The following is a 16589-nucleotide window of genomic DNA, read 5'->3' on the forward strand; positions in this document are numbered from 1 at the left end:
CCAACACCGAATAGGGATTAGGAACATCCAAAAGGAGTAAAAAATGTTTTTTTAAAAATACAGGAATTTGGGAAGCACACGTTGTCTCTTTTAAGTACCCTCGCATTTGTTAAACATTCTTGCTTTGTGAAAAATTGGATTTCTTCACTAGTGGAGAACTAGGAATGTCGTTGACTTATTTTGCAATGGTTTAACATCTCTTCTCGGATTTGCCCACAGATGCTACTACAGTTATCTTTATTGTTTTATATTGCTTTACAATGCAACAGAAAAACTCGTGCTTACTGGAATAAACACTACGCGTGGGGTTCAAACGGGAGTGATGAGATTTTATTGATTATTATCCTTAGTTAACTCATTCACAAATCATTCATTAATTATTACAACTCTAAATGTGTAGAATGGCGAGTTCACCTCGAGTTTTCAACAGAAACTTGTCGTTTTATTTCTGGGCTATAATAGCACGGACTGAGAATCGAGCTCTGACACCCGTGTCGTTGCGTCTCAGAAGCTGAGTCAAATCGTACAGTTGTACTGTATCAGAAAGCACAGCTCTCTGTTCTGCTTGACTTTTAAAAGGGATACGTTAGAAGGAACGCATTATCTGAACGGCATAAAAACACGAAAGGGAGATATCTGCTGTTCATGCACCGAATGTGATTGTAACGAACATCACCGCTACTTTGTAATTCCCTGTCATGTTCCGCTCCTGCAGCGTCGCTTTCGTCTCATTAACATAGCTGAACTCCGATTTGCCTGAGCTGACCACACCTCCGCTAGCCCCTTGTGTCATGGACCGGCCTTTGAGGCTCCTGCTCTCAGGATTGATTTAACCTTTCTCGCAGGGATAGGGAGTAGCATCTTCTCAGCGGGGCTGCAGGTAAGACAACCTCAGAAACCCTCCTCGATCTCAAGTGTCCTTCCTTTATGGAACAGAATAACACGCCTTTTGTTTTTTTGTTTTTAGAACATAACTGCAACGTTCCCGATTTTGTTTTTCAAGTTTATTCATCTTCCTACTATTAAGTTGTACTTTCACCGCATTACTGAAAGATGGCAATGAAAAATATTTAATTGTGTGGGGGAAAAAAAACTCCTAGTCATTTCAGGTTGAAGCAAATAATATGCCTTTGCAAGTGTAGAGAAATACTGTATATGTCTACAACATTTTGTAGCTTAATCTTCTGGACAAGTAGTGCACCGTGTTAAAGTGATTCTTTCTCCGTCTTTAAATAGACTTTAGATGTTGTCGATATTATTAATAATTGTAGTCGACTAGCAATTTGTTGTTATTAAGGAAGGACACCGACTGCTTTTAATAATCTGTCAGAATGCAGAACATGAAATGCATTTACTGGATAATAATCAATTTGTTTGAATGTGTTGCAAATAACTTGTGCCCTGTTTGTATCACACCTCTATCAATGTAATGGTTTGCTATATACTTGGTATTTATTTTTTGGTCACCGTATGGCAAGATTTATTTTAAGAACAGTTTTGGGAAAGTACTTATAGATTAAATATAATTATGCAAACCTATGTTTTTAAATAGGATGTATTAACAAACTCCTAGAACGTGTTATTTATATGCATTTACATCTTGTGATATAGCATTTCACATCATATCTTGTGAAAAAAGGAAGATGGAGCATTTTGTCCACGGTACAATGTAACAGATCTTGAGTAGGATTTTATATTTTATACTTTACAATACATTTTCTAAATTTATTGATACTCAACTCCTTAGTTACGAATTACATACTTCTTAATATTTAACCACAATGAGACTAAACACTGAAAAAACGGAAGTACCCTGAGTATGCTTCACTCTGTCATAGATGATAAGGATAAGAACGTTTTTATTTGAATTAGTCAAATGATTTGTTGTAATATAGTTTTTACAGTTAAGATATGTCCAATGTCTTAGATAAAAGAGAAATAACAAGGAACTTAGTTTTTTTGTGCTTGTTTTTAAGTGTGCTTAATACTGTAAATGCCATTTTAACGGTAAGAGAAGCTTTGATTTATTGTTGGGAAGTAAAGTTACTAATTAACTGTTGTGTATTCAACTACTCAACTACTGTACCTCATTTCCTCTTTTATTCAGCTAAGTGGAATAACTTGCCCAATTCTGAAACCTAGCACACTTGTGACCTGTTCTCATTACATGGAAAATAATTGCTGAGTAAAACACAAAGCAATCTTCGTTCAAACAGGAGCAACACGATTTTAATCAAGATTTGTTGATTGAAATCAACAATAAGACCAAAGAATGGATTCCTTAGTGTTTTATTAATGTTACAAAAATTATTTGAGAGAAACGAATTAACCTGTTGGTTAATTTTAACACAAATTTGTCCAAGTCTGAACATACTTTTATTACGTTTAAAATATGGTCACATTTTTACAAGCAAAGCTGCCATTAGTACTATACATACACTATATTTTTTTTAACTTAAATTGAGGATTAATATTGCATTAAAAATTAATATGGGCATTTTAGGTACATTAAGTTAGTATGTCTGACAATATTGTAAGGTCTGCTATACTATCCCAAGAATGTTATTTCAAGAACACACCACAAATACAATTCCTCAAACAATACAAAGAATTCAACTGAACAATATTTCTCAGTTGAACCAAATATCTCATAAACATACATCCTGTGTAACAAATGTGGCTCTGTTTTTACAAGTTTCATCAACAGATGTTTTTTTTTAGTATGTAAACAACTTTCTCAAACTATATAAATAAAACTGCCATCTGAGATGCTTTTTCTCTTTATCATTTGTCATTTCAGAATATTTCAGAAGCGGATATAAAATCAGTGATTGTGACACAAATGAAATAAATGGTGTACTTTAAATGTATGAGATTCTGAAAACTGTGTTCTGAGAAAGGCACTGTACAGGATGTGTAAAATGCTAGTCAAATTTACATGGAGATCAGCAGTAATATTCTAAACAAAACCATCATTCCTTTAATAGTTGGGATGAGGTGTATAATCTCTGACAATGAGAATCTAGAGACAGGTTACAGTAAGGTTACAGTATATAGTAAGCATGATGATAACGTTTTTATTATCCAAAGCAATTAATGTATTCAAGGCTGATATGATGGTTTAATAATACATCAGTCTTTCTTTTTGTTACACTTTTCATGAACAGACAGAATGCTTGCTAAACGTTTCTTTGGCCTATTTATTTGCATTTATTTTTACAGAAAAATAGGATTTTCTGTCACCTCAGTTCACAATTTGTATGTGGTTTACCAGCTCAAGGTTCTTTTTAAGATTAAGTAATACAAAAGCTTCAGAATTGTTTTTTGATTCATTAAAATGTTCCTGAAGAATTCAGTAGCTGGCTAGGTGCTGATAGAGAATGCTTTTTTAATAGGAATTATATTTGCAGGCAAGGAATATTGAAGGCTGCAACGTATGTTAATTGTACCTGTTTTGTAACACATTAATGTGCAGTATTTTAGTATCTACCTGTACTTGTAATAAATGAACAACAACGACAAAAACACTATTCTTGTAGCGATACATTCTCCTTTGTTCTGTGTGGTTCTTACTTTTACTGATTGTAAGACTGTCAATTAGCCTGTTTTGGTATTTTGGATCTACTGATAAATTGTAATTATCTCTTCAGGGCTATAAATATGTTAAGGTTTTGGAAAACATTTTACCTGTGCAAATGCATAATTTACAACCCATGTTTGAAAGGGAATGGCAAAGTGTTGCTATAATAAAGGACAATATGAGGAATCAGGGGTTATGCTTTAATTTACTGAGGTTAATTTTCATGGACTGGCTCAGACTTTGTTACTGGTTATTTATCTACCTTTCCAATTTTGTAGCAAAACATTCCCGATGTCCTTCATGTACGATTTATAATCGTGTAACAGTTAAGGCTTTTGTCTATGTAAACAAATATTAGTGTTAAACATAAACTGTTGTTTCAGAGTTGTGTAGAGATTTATTCTGAACACTTCATGCATTTAAGTTATTATTTATGTTAAGGAAAGTACATGTTTCATTGTGCTGTGCTGTTATAATAGTATCCTTACATCTTTTATTAGTCTGTAGTTAAGTCTTTTATTTTTTATCACTGACTTTTCAACTGTTTTAGCTTCTTAAGTAATAAAAGATTAAAAGAGTGTTTTATATATTTTATCATAATAAATCTTAATCATCTGTTTGGTCTTTAGGAGACCTTATTCTCTCTTTTTGTCCCATAATTAAAGATCTTTTAGGGTGTTTTTAATCTTTTTTAACACGCAAGATAAAAGGAAGCTATTTTGCAGTTTAATGATGCCCAATCTCTGCATTTTTTTAATTTGCCTTAATAGTGAGAAGCAAGGGTCCTTCGCCAGAACAGTGAATACATACTGGCAAGAAAGGTTTTTGAATGTGATTAGCCTATAACTAAAGATCGAAACCAAGCACTGCAGAATAAGGGATATTGTTGCATTGTTGGACTCATCGTTGTATTAGATATGGTTTGTGTTGTGGTCTGAGCTGTGCTCAAATGTTCATGGTTTTTGGTACAATAAGGCTGAACAAACAGGAATGTCAGCAATGTATTGCTGCTGAGCGTCTCTTGTACGTTAATGTAGAGCATATGTCATCTTTACATAATGTCTGAGGAATCCAGAAAAGATGTGGTTGCCTTCTATTTTATTGATAGAGAGACAAATCATATATCAGACCTTATCAGACACTTATTTTCTTGAAAGAAAATATCATACAATTGTGGCAGCAGATAGATGTATAGAGTTGATTTTCATATGATGCTAGAATTCATTTTTCACTGTTTCAGTATTCAACTCTATAAATTTTGACTCACTAGAACTTCTAATTAAGAGACAATGGCTATGGTGGAATACTTTCATGGTATCTATTTTTTTGCATTTTAATGATCTTTGGGAGAGTGATTTAAAAATCAATCTTAAAGACACATTTGTGTGTGGAAATTTTATTTTGGACACGGGTGGCTATTGAAAACACTTTTACATTAAGTTTTTTAATGCTTGTCTTTATTTCAGATATCCTCAACATCGGGCTTGATAACATTTCAGATTTATTGATTCGGGCATCTCTTCATTAAATTCTGTTCTTTTTGAATAACGATTGCCTCCCTAAACATGAACCTCAGCATCTCAGATCCAAACATGCATTCCTCCAGCGCAAACTATCTGGAGGAGGACAAAGGGGAAATCCTCCATTCGTCCTTCAGAAAAAATCTGTATGATGGCTCTCTGAATATGTACACGAACGGATCCATCATTTCTCAGCTTTTGCGTAAAACCATTCAGAGTAAGAGAGCTCTGGAGGAGGGTGTGTTCTTCTTGCCTGCCACTGCGGTCTCCAGCTGCACCATGGGAGATTCCGCCCAGGAGGACAGAAGCAGCAGCTCATCCAAAGACAGCACCCTAGAGCCACTTTCCCCAGGTAGCCACACTTCCACCACAGCCAGCCCCGAGGGTGACCGGCCACTGAATGAGCACCACCAAGCCAAGCGGGCCAGGGTGGAGAACATCATCAGAGGCATGGCAGGATCTCCTAACGCAAAGACGCCTGGAGAAGGCGACAGGAGTGAAACTGCTGGGGATATAAGGGAGACCTACCGGGAAAACAAAAGGAAGCAGAGGCTCCCCCAGCACCAGAACCACAGCCTCAGTGGTGGAGCCAGCAGACCCAACAGTAAGGATGAAGAGTGCCATAAGCTGAAAGAGCAGCTGCAGGCCATGCAAAGACACCTGAGGCAGCTCCAGGAGAAGTTCTTCCAAGTTTATAATGTGAGTGAGCTGGACCATGAGGACCGGGTGGAGACATACCCAGCTGGCTTCGTACTGCATGGCGATGATGACCGTAACGCAGACCTTCTGGAGAACCTGGACTGTGAGCTCCTCGCGGACCTCGACAGCGACGCAGAGAAAAAGTTTGACGCTATTAAAGTCAGGCAGAAAGAGACACTGCAAACTGAAAATAGCCTCCCAACCTTACATAAAGAGAGCAAGAATCTGTCAGAGGCCTTGAAATCCGAGTTATCCAGGGCTGTGAACAAGAGCGTAGACTCAGTTCTTAAAAAGTTCACTTCTACATTGTTGAGCCAAACATCTCAAATAAACTTTGAGCAGACTTCGGTGCAAGATAATACTGGACCTGAGAACAAGACCATCATCGTGGCTGCTCAGGAATATTCACACACAGATGACTCAATGAAACCTAGATCTGCTGACTATTATGAGAGTGTGGAGGTCCAAATCCCTGAAGACCAAACAGAGGCTTTGTCACTGGTGGTACGTAAGCCAACTCTAAGCCACCCAACGTCTGTAAACCAAGTCCTGAAAAGGCCATTTCACTTACATCAACCTTTACAGTTTAACTATAACACCGCTTTACATGAAAATCAAATCCTTGAACATCTCCTGAAATATGGACCTCACAGCAGTTTTGGAACCCTGCCCTGTATGACCCCAGCGATGGACAGGTCTTCACCAGATTCAGTAGACATGCCTTGGGATGTCATCAAGGTGAGGTCCAAAGTAGGTCCCAGTCATATGACTCACCAGTCCCGTTCTCCGAACCTGGGGCAGGTACCTGTGGACAGCCTGTGCCTTCCTCATGTCAAAATGGAATGTGGGGATCTGCATAACATGGCAGACCGGAACTCTTACATGTCACTAAATATATCCTTTAAAAAAAGTGATTCTTACTGTTAAGGGTAAGGTACAAGTAGAGAAAGATGAAATATTTTAAGCCTTAGAGAAAATAAGACTTTGGTTTCACATACTGTAGTTTGCTCCACTTTAATGAACTCTTTGTGCAGGGACTCCAAGCCACATCCACATCCAGTAATGTAGGGGGATCATGTTATCATCATATGGCTGCCTTTCACTTCATATAATTGCCAGTCTTCAAAATAAAACGTGAGCACTTTCATGAATGTACCGTGTATCATTCAAGTGTAATGCAAAATCCAAAGACCCGGACATACAGTAGTGTCTGTAGTCATTGCAAATTATACTAAAAACAAATTCTCAGAACTTACATGGGTTTGCTTTCAGGTGGTTGAAGTATACCTTAATAATCTTTCTTTCTACAAGTTTACTATTATTCCCATCTACTGCCTTTGAAAACAAAGGTAAACCAACAAATGCCAATTTTCCTTTCTTCCCTTTCCAGCAGAACAATGACTCGGTGAGCCTCACTGTAGCATTAAGAGTTCCAGTAGCACAGACTTCAAGGAGAATTTTCCCTTTGATCTTGGTAACCCCAAAGAAAATTACAGCATCTTCTTTAATCTGGGCAGAGTAATGACTTTAAGTCTGGAAAAAGACAAATAAAAAGGAATACAGGGCTTTGATAAGAAATTGCTAGGAACAAAAGGCAATTTTCAAAGGCAGAAAAAGCAGTGTTTTTATTCAGGAAATTCTCTGAGCTTTTTTATTATTGTACTTGAAATATTCTTCAAAAATCCACAATATGTATGTGTTCACCTTGTTACAACAACTTAAGATGAACCCAAAATAAACATTTTGGTTTTCATTTACTGGACAAAACCTACCGTTTTTCAGTGTTTGAGATTCACGAAGGCTATGAATGTCCTTACAAGAAATGTTTTTCTCTTTTAGTGTGAGCTGGCTGCTGTTTAATCAGCGCCTCATAAATCTTTTGGCGACATGCACTTCTCCATTTTTCCAAATGCACCTTTGCCTTAAATAACGTAAGGTGCTTTTTTAGTTAAATGACTTTGTTGTGTTATTCTCTGGGCTTGTTTGCTTGAGGTCATTTTTATGAGAACAAATCAATTGAAAATTAGTGTCACGTGAAATTCCCAAAGGTGCAATTGTTAAGTAACTTTTAATAAGGAAAGCTTTGTCTTGGAGGGCAGAAGCAAAAGAATGAGAATCCTCTCTCCCATTCTCTCCCCACAAGCGCTTTCTGCCTTTGTTTCTGTGACCCAGAAATGAAACTCTGGTTAGTCTCTCTAGAAGTAGTGAAAGGACCAAGGTTTTTATAGTCTCATTAGACAAATAATGGAAAGTGCAGAGTTGGAAAACAAATACAAGGATATTTCTTGTTTTTTCTCCCTGTTATCCTTGCATTAAAATGCTTTTGAGCTTCTGAAGAAAGTGTTGCCTTCATTAACACTGTCCCCCATCTGTGAAACAATAGGCAAACTCAGAGAGGAATGAGGCCATGAGAGCAGCATCAGAACATGACACAAAAACCTTTTAATAGCTGTCATGTGTTCCTTTTCACAAACAATAATGGAGGTTAATTAAAAGACATCTATTTACATATTAAGTAAACAGAAAAAATCAGCTCGGGCTCTTTAAAGCACATTTAATTTGCTCTTCGCTTTCCACTCATTTCTTCCTTCCCCCCATTGTTATCAGTTTTAAAATTCGTTTACTGATACATCTTTGTAAACATATGACAGATTTAATAATAAGGTAGATTTTTAAAATATTGAAATTAAAATTGTTAATGAAAATGACCTTTAACCCACATTTTGGAAAACATTCCTTTTTGGTTTTGCTGTGGGTTTAAACAGTACTGTTGTTGAGTGTAAGTATTGTCAATTCTATTATACAGTATACATTTGTGTGTGCGTCTGTTAAGGCCAGACGGTGAAGTCATGAGAGAGGTTACCAGCTATTGTGGGCAGAGGTGAAATGACTGGCACTGCAGTGGGCTAGAAAATTGGTCAGATCCTGCAGAAACAAACACTATAGTCTGTTCCATTTTACACCAGAAGCCATAACAACAACAAAAAAACTTGCTCAGTCAATGTGCGAGAGAGAAGTACAGTACTGGGTGGGAGTTTAGTGTTCTTATTTATATTTACCTGTCATGAATGAAAATGTCTACCACTGCATTACAGCATGAGGAATTTAAGCAACAGTTATAGCATAATCTAAGCTCCTCTAATGACATCTTATGGCAAGTCCTATCTCAAAGTCATTATCTATTATAATTATTAATATTAAGATGATGATGTCCAAATTGCTGCAGACATCGCCCTAGATTTGCTCACTGGGGGTTCAGGCCCGGAAATCTGTAAAGCTCCTTTGTGACAATGTCCATTGTAAAAAGCGCTATACAAATAAAACTGAAATGAATTGAAATTGAAAGTGCCTAGCCAGAAGCTCAAGTTAGATAAGATAGTGTATAAACAAGGCTTCTGTCCATGGTAACCTGGCTTTGGCATTTATATCTCAGGCATACAGAAAGGGAGAGAAAGGATCCTATTGCCCATTCTTGCAAGGTGAACTGAGACTGGCAGGGATACCCTTTTATGAGTAGCTCAACACTGTAGCAATTGAGCTCCCCAAATGAACTTACCAGTACAAATCAATATATTTTTCTGCCTTCAGTTGCGAACCTATGAAAACTGTCACCTTTCACACATCCAGATGTTGTTTTTTAATGCACTGACAAATGATAGCTAGCAATTACCCTTAACAGACATCACGCTAAAATACTGATAAAAATCCTTAATGTCATTGATTGAGGTAAACTTACTAATATACACCTTTAGTGTGAGATATCATTGTAGACTCCTTCCTTAGCACAGTCTTTGTGTAATGTAATAGGGCAGGAACAGCAGAATCTTCTGTATAAGAAAGTAATGACGAAAGTGGATTAAAACAGCTGAAATAAAGTCTGCTAGATGTTCTTTGGTCAACTAGGTACTTTTTTCATTTATTCAGCTGAAATGTCTCATTTATTTTATCCGTATAGTAATCAGATCACGAACATTGAAAATATTTTAAAACAGAGATGTATTGAATGGTTTTAAGGCACTATTTCTTAACTATAAGGCACATTCAGGAAGGCCTAACACCCAATCACCTGAAGAAGGCAAAGTTAATGTTCTTCTACACCCGGTACCCCAGCTCCAACGTCTTAAAAACATTCTTTCCAGATGTCAAGGTAAGCAAAGTAAGAAATTCCTTTTTTTTTTTACTTTTACTTTTTGGAAGTTTTGATCTTTATCTTTTTACACGAAGCATCATAACACTTCTCGCTAATATCTTCTGTGTTTTGATAAGAAAGGCCATGCGTTTTATTGCTTATGCTTCGTGTGAAATATGCACCAAAGTGTAAAGAGCTTTTTTTATGTGTACATTTCACATATGTTGAAAAGTATTAAAATATTAACAAATTATATGTTGAAAAGTTGGTAGCAGCAAAATAGCCAACTTGTTTTTCATTTACCTAGCCATATCTTGCCAATTTATCGAACTGGTAGTCTCTGAAAAGGAACTGTAGATATTTGTTATACAAAAAAGAAACATCAGTATTGCACCTACAGTAGAAATGTAGAATGCCCAATGCCGGGGTAATTTAAGTATATTTAACTATATAAAGATGGTTCTCCGGAAGGACCTAGAGCAGAAGAAAGACTGATGTAAATATCAGTACTTTTTCCTTGTGCTCTGCCCTTCCTGAAGTGGGCTCAGCGGACGAGCTGCATAGTGCTGACCCTCGAGGTCAAAAGTAAGTCCATCTCTCCTTCCGGCCCATGACCCGGTCAATGGGAAGCCATCCTGAATGACAGGTAGCTAATCCCGATGTCTGAATCCATTGGATCAAACTGAGTCACTGAGAAGGAAGGTTCCTACTGGTCTTGCACTGCAGATGCTCACTGACAGGAGGGGAAAAAAAGGCTTTGATGACCATGTGGCAAAAACAAATAAATTTGGCCCCTTTGGCTTCACGCATTATCTTCTTGGATAAAAAGATAAAATAGCATGACTAATGAAAAGACAAAGGTGAAGAACACACTGCTTCGGAACACTTTTTAATCTTCAAGAAAAGTTGACAAAACAGTACATATTGCAAATATGGAGTACACAAACCCAGTAAGAAAAGGACAATACAAACAATGCATCTTGATAGCATGTGTGCTAAAATGACTAATCTGGCAATTGTAAAACTTTTAATTTAAAAAACTGCATGGGCAAAACTTGTTTTTAAAAATTATAAACTACTTTCCTCATCTTCAAGACGTGCATATTTAAAGGGTTCAAACAATATGCAGCATCATTAGAAAATAAAAGGCAGAGAGAGTCAATGACTGATATCTACCATATAAAAAAAAAACTTTCAAGAAAAAGAGTTATGGACTGACCTCCAGCACAGGAAAATGAACTTACTGCTTCTTCTCTCTTCCAGTTCAATCGCTGCATCACCTCTCAGCTGATCAAGTGGTTCAGCAACTTCCGTGAGTTCTATTACATTCAGATGGAGAAGTTTGCTCGCCAAGCCATTTTGGATGGAGTAACGAATGTGAAAGATCTGTCAGTTACAAGGGACTCCGAACTGTTTCGAGCCCTCAACATGCACTATAACAAAGCAAATGACTTCCAGGTTTGTAGAATCTCCCATCCGTTCATGTGTTTTCACCTGGAATGTATTATTGTGCAAGAAGAGGTATTTTGTCAGTATGGAGCCAGATATTTTATTTTACCAAAGCTTTGTTTCTGCCAAAAGTTAGATTTTCTGAAGACTAAAATGCTTATAACTCAAATTTATAACCAAATGAGAACAGCACCTTTGCAAGGGTTCATTTTATCAACAATAGTGTAAAATATATAGTTTAGATTGCATACATTTAGTTTATTAAAAATTAAAATAAAAAAACTTAAACATAATACCCAACTTGTATGAGGCCCATACTAAACATTACAGCACAGAGAAATACTGAGTAATGGATTCTGATCTGATCATCCATAGGTGATCATTAATATCTTGTGAAAATGTATACAGTACAGTTGCATTTACCAACCTGAAAGCTGCTAAAAAGTTGGATGTATGATCTGTTTGTTTTGGCCACTGGTGAACATGTATCTCCCATTGGTCACGTATGAGAGTGTCCTGGGACTGACCCTCATGGCGCAGTCCACCTGAGGCCGAGTGGTCTTTAAGCCCATTATCTAAACTTTAGTGCAGTATATTATAAAACTGTGGGAAGAGGAAGCCACAGAATCACACTAAAACAACTCAGGATTAGACGAACAGCACGCCTGAACGAGGCTCCCGATGACTAGTGACGCGGAACGCTGAGAAAGATTCTATGAATTCCGAGGATGAAGAGAGTTTGGTGGGAAAGGGCCGAGACAGTTTTCTTTACCTTTAAATCAAGACATTCCTTTCCCAGGGAGGGTTTTTGTTAGGCACTAAAGGCAAAAAATAACTAATCTCAGCAACAGCCAGTTAAATACTCTGCTTGAAATAATGTTATTTATTTTGCATAGTTTGAACATTTTCTTGGGGCATCTCGTTCTGTGACCAGTGTTGAATCTGCTGAAGTGGTATTCATGTTCCCATTAACATGCAGTTTTTCCACAAAACAAGACGTAATTTACCTATACTTAATTCTGTAAATGTTTTACATGTTTTGATGAAAAAAAACATCCTTGTCCGTACAGTAGTAAAGATAAGAGAGAAACGTTCCTGTAAATTCTCACCATAATATGGAAAAATATCAACCATTTCATAAAGCCTGCTTTATAAAATATGGACAGTATAGCAGACTTAACATTAATACATTCAAATTTCATTTTCATTTGTAAATACTACTTTCACCAGAACTATTTTCCTTAAGTACTGTAGGTTTAACACTATTTATCTACTGCGTAACCAAAGGTTGGAAAAAAGAATGTTACAAATCTGTGAAAGGAAAACCACAAGATCAGTTATTCAGTGAATAAATCTGTGCATTTGAGCTTTAGCTACCATCAAGCTTTCTTGTCACATTAGAAGTTGTTACCTTGTGCAGATTATTAAGACTGAATAAAAAAACAAAGTGACAGCAACTGTGTAATGACAGATTTGAGTTAATAAGTAATAAAAACACAAGCACTCCAAAAGGGAGTTTCATTTATGTTTTAAAAATATGTAATAAGAATGGAGACATTAAAAAGCACAAACATTTCAGTCTTAGGTGATAAAGGACCATGCAGAATGAATTTTGCTAATTGTTTTGTTTTGTTTTTAATGCACTGAAAATAATTTATGAAAATTCTTCCTTAAGCCCTTAGTTAAGCCTCCTTACCGACACACAATGCAAAGAAGAATTTTGTGATTGATATGAAAGTGCCTCACCAATACATGAGGTTTCTACTGCAAAAGCTACATTTAGGTATTATAAACTCATTGAATTTGATCCAGCATATAGAAAAAGAGCACCAGATTTTTCCATCCATCCATTTTCTAACATTTTTCTAATACAGCGTTGTGTGGGAGCTATTGGAAAGCAATGGGCACAATAGAGGGTACACACAGAGAGACACCCATTCACACTGCAGGATTTTTCCTTTAATGATAATTAAAGAGCATTTATGTAAAATTTTACATTAAGCTGAATGTGATTTATTTATTTATTTTTAGGAATATTTACATATTCTAAACAGGTTAATTCAATTCACAACTCTCTTTTCCTCTCTTCCCACAGGTTCCCGATAGATTTCTTGAAGTCGCAGAAATTACACTGCAAGAATTTTTCAATGCTATTTCACTTTCAAAAGATTCAGACCCCTCCTGGAAGAAAGCGATCTACAAAGTCATCTGTAAGTTGGACAGCGAGGTGCCTGAGGAGTTTAAATCTTCAGCCTGCCTGTAAGAAGTCACCTACAGTACAGATGGGCACAGCTGAATACAGTGGCATCAGGACATTTTGTATGATCACCCACATTATTAAAGTAATAATCAGACCAACGGCAATGGAGATGTAAATCAGTCATCTTTTTTTTGTCAAATTAACTGGAAACGTTTTTCACCTTTTTTACCTGGTTTTCAGGGTGACTTTTAAATGGTAAAAAAAAATATAAGCATGATTTAATGTGTTGTGGATTTCAAAAGATTTTCCACAGGAATTGGTTAAACACATCCTGGAATTAAGCATAAATTAGTAAGAAAAAAATATCCTCGATTCTAAGAATGGAAAACAAACATTGCAAAAAAAAGAAAACTATCGCCTTATTCAATACAGAGAAAATGAAAAATGATTTGAGCCAATTACAGTACTTAGTTATGCAGCTCTAATATTCAATTGTAAAAGAATGTCGTATATACCCTTGAAAACCTACATGGACGAACTATATATTAATTGTTGTATATCCTTTCATTTTTTTATCAGTATATCTAAATCAAATGTACTTGGTTACTGATCATCACAAAAAAATCATGTTATGCCTGATGTTTGCTTTTCACTTACAGTATATAAAATAGGAATTAACAGTAATTGAGCCTATGTATTTTAAAATAAAGATTTCTTATTTTCCTTATTAATAGAAGAATGTGACTGGTGTGAAAATTAGTAAGGATATCTTGTGTACACAAATTGGTTTGGAAAACGCTTGCATGTTCATTTGCTAATGTCATTTTGACATCACAAATTTAAATCATTACAACTTTAGTTTCTTACCAGTGATCATCATCTGTACAGACAAGTATCATGAATATCTTTATATCCAGTCATGAAAATCCTTTTTTCCCTGTTTTTTTTTTAATAGTAATAGTAGTTGTTGATTAGACAACGTAATCCAGAAAATAAAGTTATATTTAAGCAGATTGTTGACCTGCATTGTTAGTACTCTTACTTTACTCTTTTTACGAGACTGTCATGTTTGTTTTGTTTAAAAAATCAATACAATTTTTAATGTTAAAATTGTAGACATGTACGAAGCATCAGGGTGAACTTGCTGCAGCCTTGTTTATAATTGGATGAAGGCACCAAGCTGCGCCTTACAAATCACAGGATTGCTAAGTGAATTAATGAATCCTAGTCCTTCAGGTACAACTACTTCTTTTTTAATGGTCCTAATGAGTGTTAAGATGAAGGAAGCCATGTATGAGGGACATAATTATACAGTAATCTTAATCTGGAAGACCAATAACAATTCAACTGCAGTTAAATGAAGCTACCAAAAATAAATTCTACCGGCTGCTTGCTTGTTAAACACTGATTGTATCCTGCATAACATTCTCCCGTTTCTAATTAAACTAATTTAAGAAGCGAGAAAGAATAATTAAGGAAATGCAAGGCTACTGTTGTGGCAGTGCCTAGAGAAATGTCAAGGATGTTTAAATTCCTTCTAGTCTTCTGATCTTCAATTTAAATTTACCTTCATAAGGAATCAGATTTGAGCGTGTTTCTAACCGGCTTAACACAAAAATGGCTGTAGATGATTTCATATATTTTAATCATTTAAATAATTCCTACAGCATTTAACGCACACCAGAGTGGCTCTGCAAAGCAGGTCCGCATGTATAAGGATGTGTTCATAAAGATAGAAACACTTGTGGGCAGCACACAACTAAAACAAAGGCCAGAATGATGATTTAACCCAATGAAAAACAAAATTGTGGCAAACAGCTTCCATTTAGCTTATACAGTAACAGATCAGTAACCAGGCTTGTCTGGAAATTCAAGAATAAGTCATTAGACTTCAGCTTATCATTTAAATAGGGGCAGTTTATAGCACATACTCGTTCATTTTATTCCTGTTCTTTTGATCAATGTCCTTCCACATGCTTATCTTCTACAATCAATATCTTCTTGATTGTACTCTGTACATTTCCCCATTGTTCTTTTGATTTGTTACATCATGTTTTCAGAAGAGGAATGGCTTCTGAAGATTTCTCAGAACTGACTGTGGAGAAGTGTGATGGGGAAGAAAAGCACCCAACAGTGTCTGAAACAAACTGATACACAGCAATTCACATCCCCATTTCATTTCTTCACAACAGGCCAAGAGGAATCTGCTCAGGAAGATCTCCTTTGATTTGTTTGCCTCCAAAAATAAACATCTTACAGGTTCCATGACGACAACAGGCAGCCCGGTGACATTACAACTGTCCTGTAAGGTCATACCGATGAGCAAAAGATTGGGCTGACCATCAGACACAAAAGGTTTAAAAAATGTCACATCAAAACTGAATGTTGTTTCTCAGGATTACGTAGCCCATTTTCAGATACACAAAAACATTTTCCAGAAGAAAAATCTCCCTAAATAAAAGAATTGAAGAGAAGGAATGGAAAGTGACACACTCAGACGTATAAATGTATGCAAACGCAACAGAAGTGAATTAATGAATAGAAATGATCTCTTCAACATATTAATTATATTTATATGTAAAAAGTTAATAACTAGTGTAAGCATACTGTACACTTGTCTAAAACTTTATTTTGTAAATCTACAACATTATTAACCACAGTGACAAAAGGTGGATCATTTTGTAGAAATAACAAATTAGTTTTAAAATAGATTCTGAAATGGTTAATTAGATTTAGGTTAGGCTAAAGGAAAAATATGAAAGATCTGTATTTAACAATTGATAATTGTGCATTCCTAATATAAATTTGCATTGCATCTACGAAACATGGCAATACATGGATAAAGATGTTTCCAGTGTTACATCATAAAGTGTTGATTACCTAGAATTGTAAACATTCTCTTATCATTAGAATTATCACTGCCAAAGACAGGGATCATTTTCTGCAGGCTCTTGCACAGTATTGTGGCTATTTTATAAATCTTTCACAAAGGGTTTTTCAACATTATAACAA

General features: G+C 35.9%; 1 protein-coding gene across 2 annotated transcripts; it reads left to right on the forward strand.

The window, feature by feature from the left end:
- The first annotated feature begins 25 nt into the window (after positions 1 to 25).
- On the forward strand, positions 26 to 14595 carry prox2 (prospero homeobox 2). 2 transcript variants are annotated; one of them, XM_088647960.1, is made up of 5 exons: positions 26 to 880; positions 5047 to 6693; positions 9839 to 9955; positions 11192 to 11386; positions 13473 to 14595. In XM_088647960.1, exons 2-5 carry the CDS (start codon positions 5146 to 5148, stop codon positions 13638 to 13640), a joined length of 2028 nt encoding a protein of 675 aa, XP_088504086.1. In that variant the 5' UTR covers positions 26 to 880; positions 5047 to 5145; the 3' UTR covers positions 13641 to 14595. The 2 variants fall into 2 exon arrangements, with proteins under 2 accessions (XP_088504086.1, XP_088504087.1); XM_088647961.1 differs by having other exon boundaries at positions 9839 to 9946.
- The last annotated feature ends 1994 nt before the right edge of the window (positions 14596 to 16589 follow it).

Source organism: Lepisosteus platostomus, chromosome 10 (assembly GCF_059453375.1).
Source record: "Lepisosteus platostomus isolate fLepPlt1 chromosome 10, fLepPlt1.hap1, whole genome shotgun sequence".
NCBI lineage: Eukaryota > Metazoa > Chordata > Actinopteri > Semionotiformes > Lepisosteidae > Lepisosteus > Lepisosteus platostomus.

What these genes read in the sequence shown, in the direction of transcription:
- prox2 (XM_088647960.1), top strand. Translation starts at nt 5,146, where the DNA reads ATGAACCTCAGCATCTCAGATCCAAACATGCATTCCTCCAGCGCAAAC. An exon ending in ACTCTTACATGTCACTAAAT is followed by an intron (nt 6,694 to 9,838) that starts ATATCCTTTAAA and finishes ACTATAAGGCAC; the next exon opens with ATTCAGGAAGGCCTAACACC. An exon ending in CAGATGTCAAGGTAAGCAAA is followed by an intron (nt 9,956 to 11,191) that starts GTAAGAAATTCC and finishes TCTCTCTTCCAG; the next exon opens with TTCAATCGCTGCATCACCTC.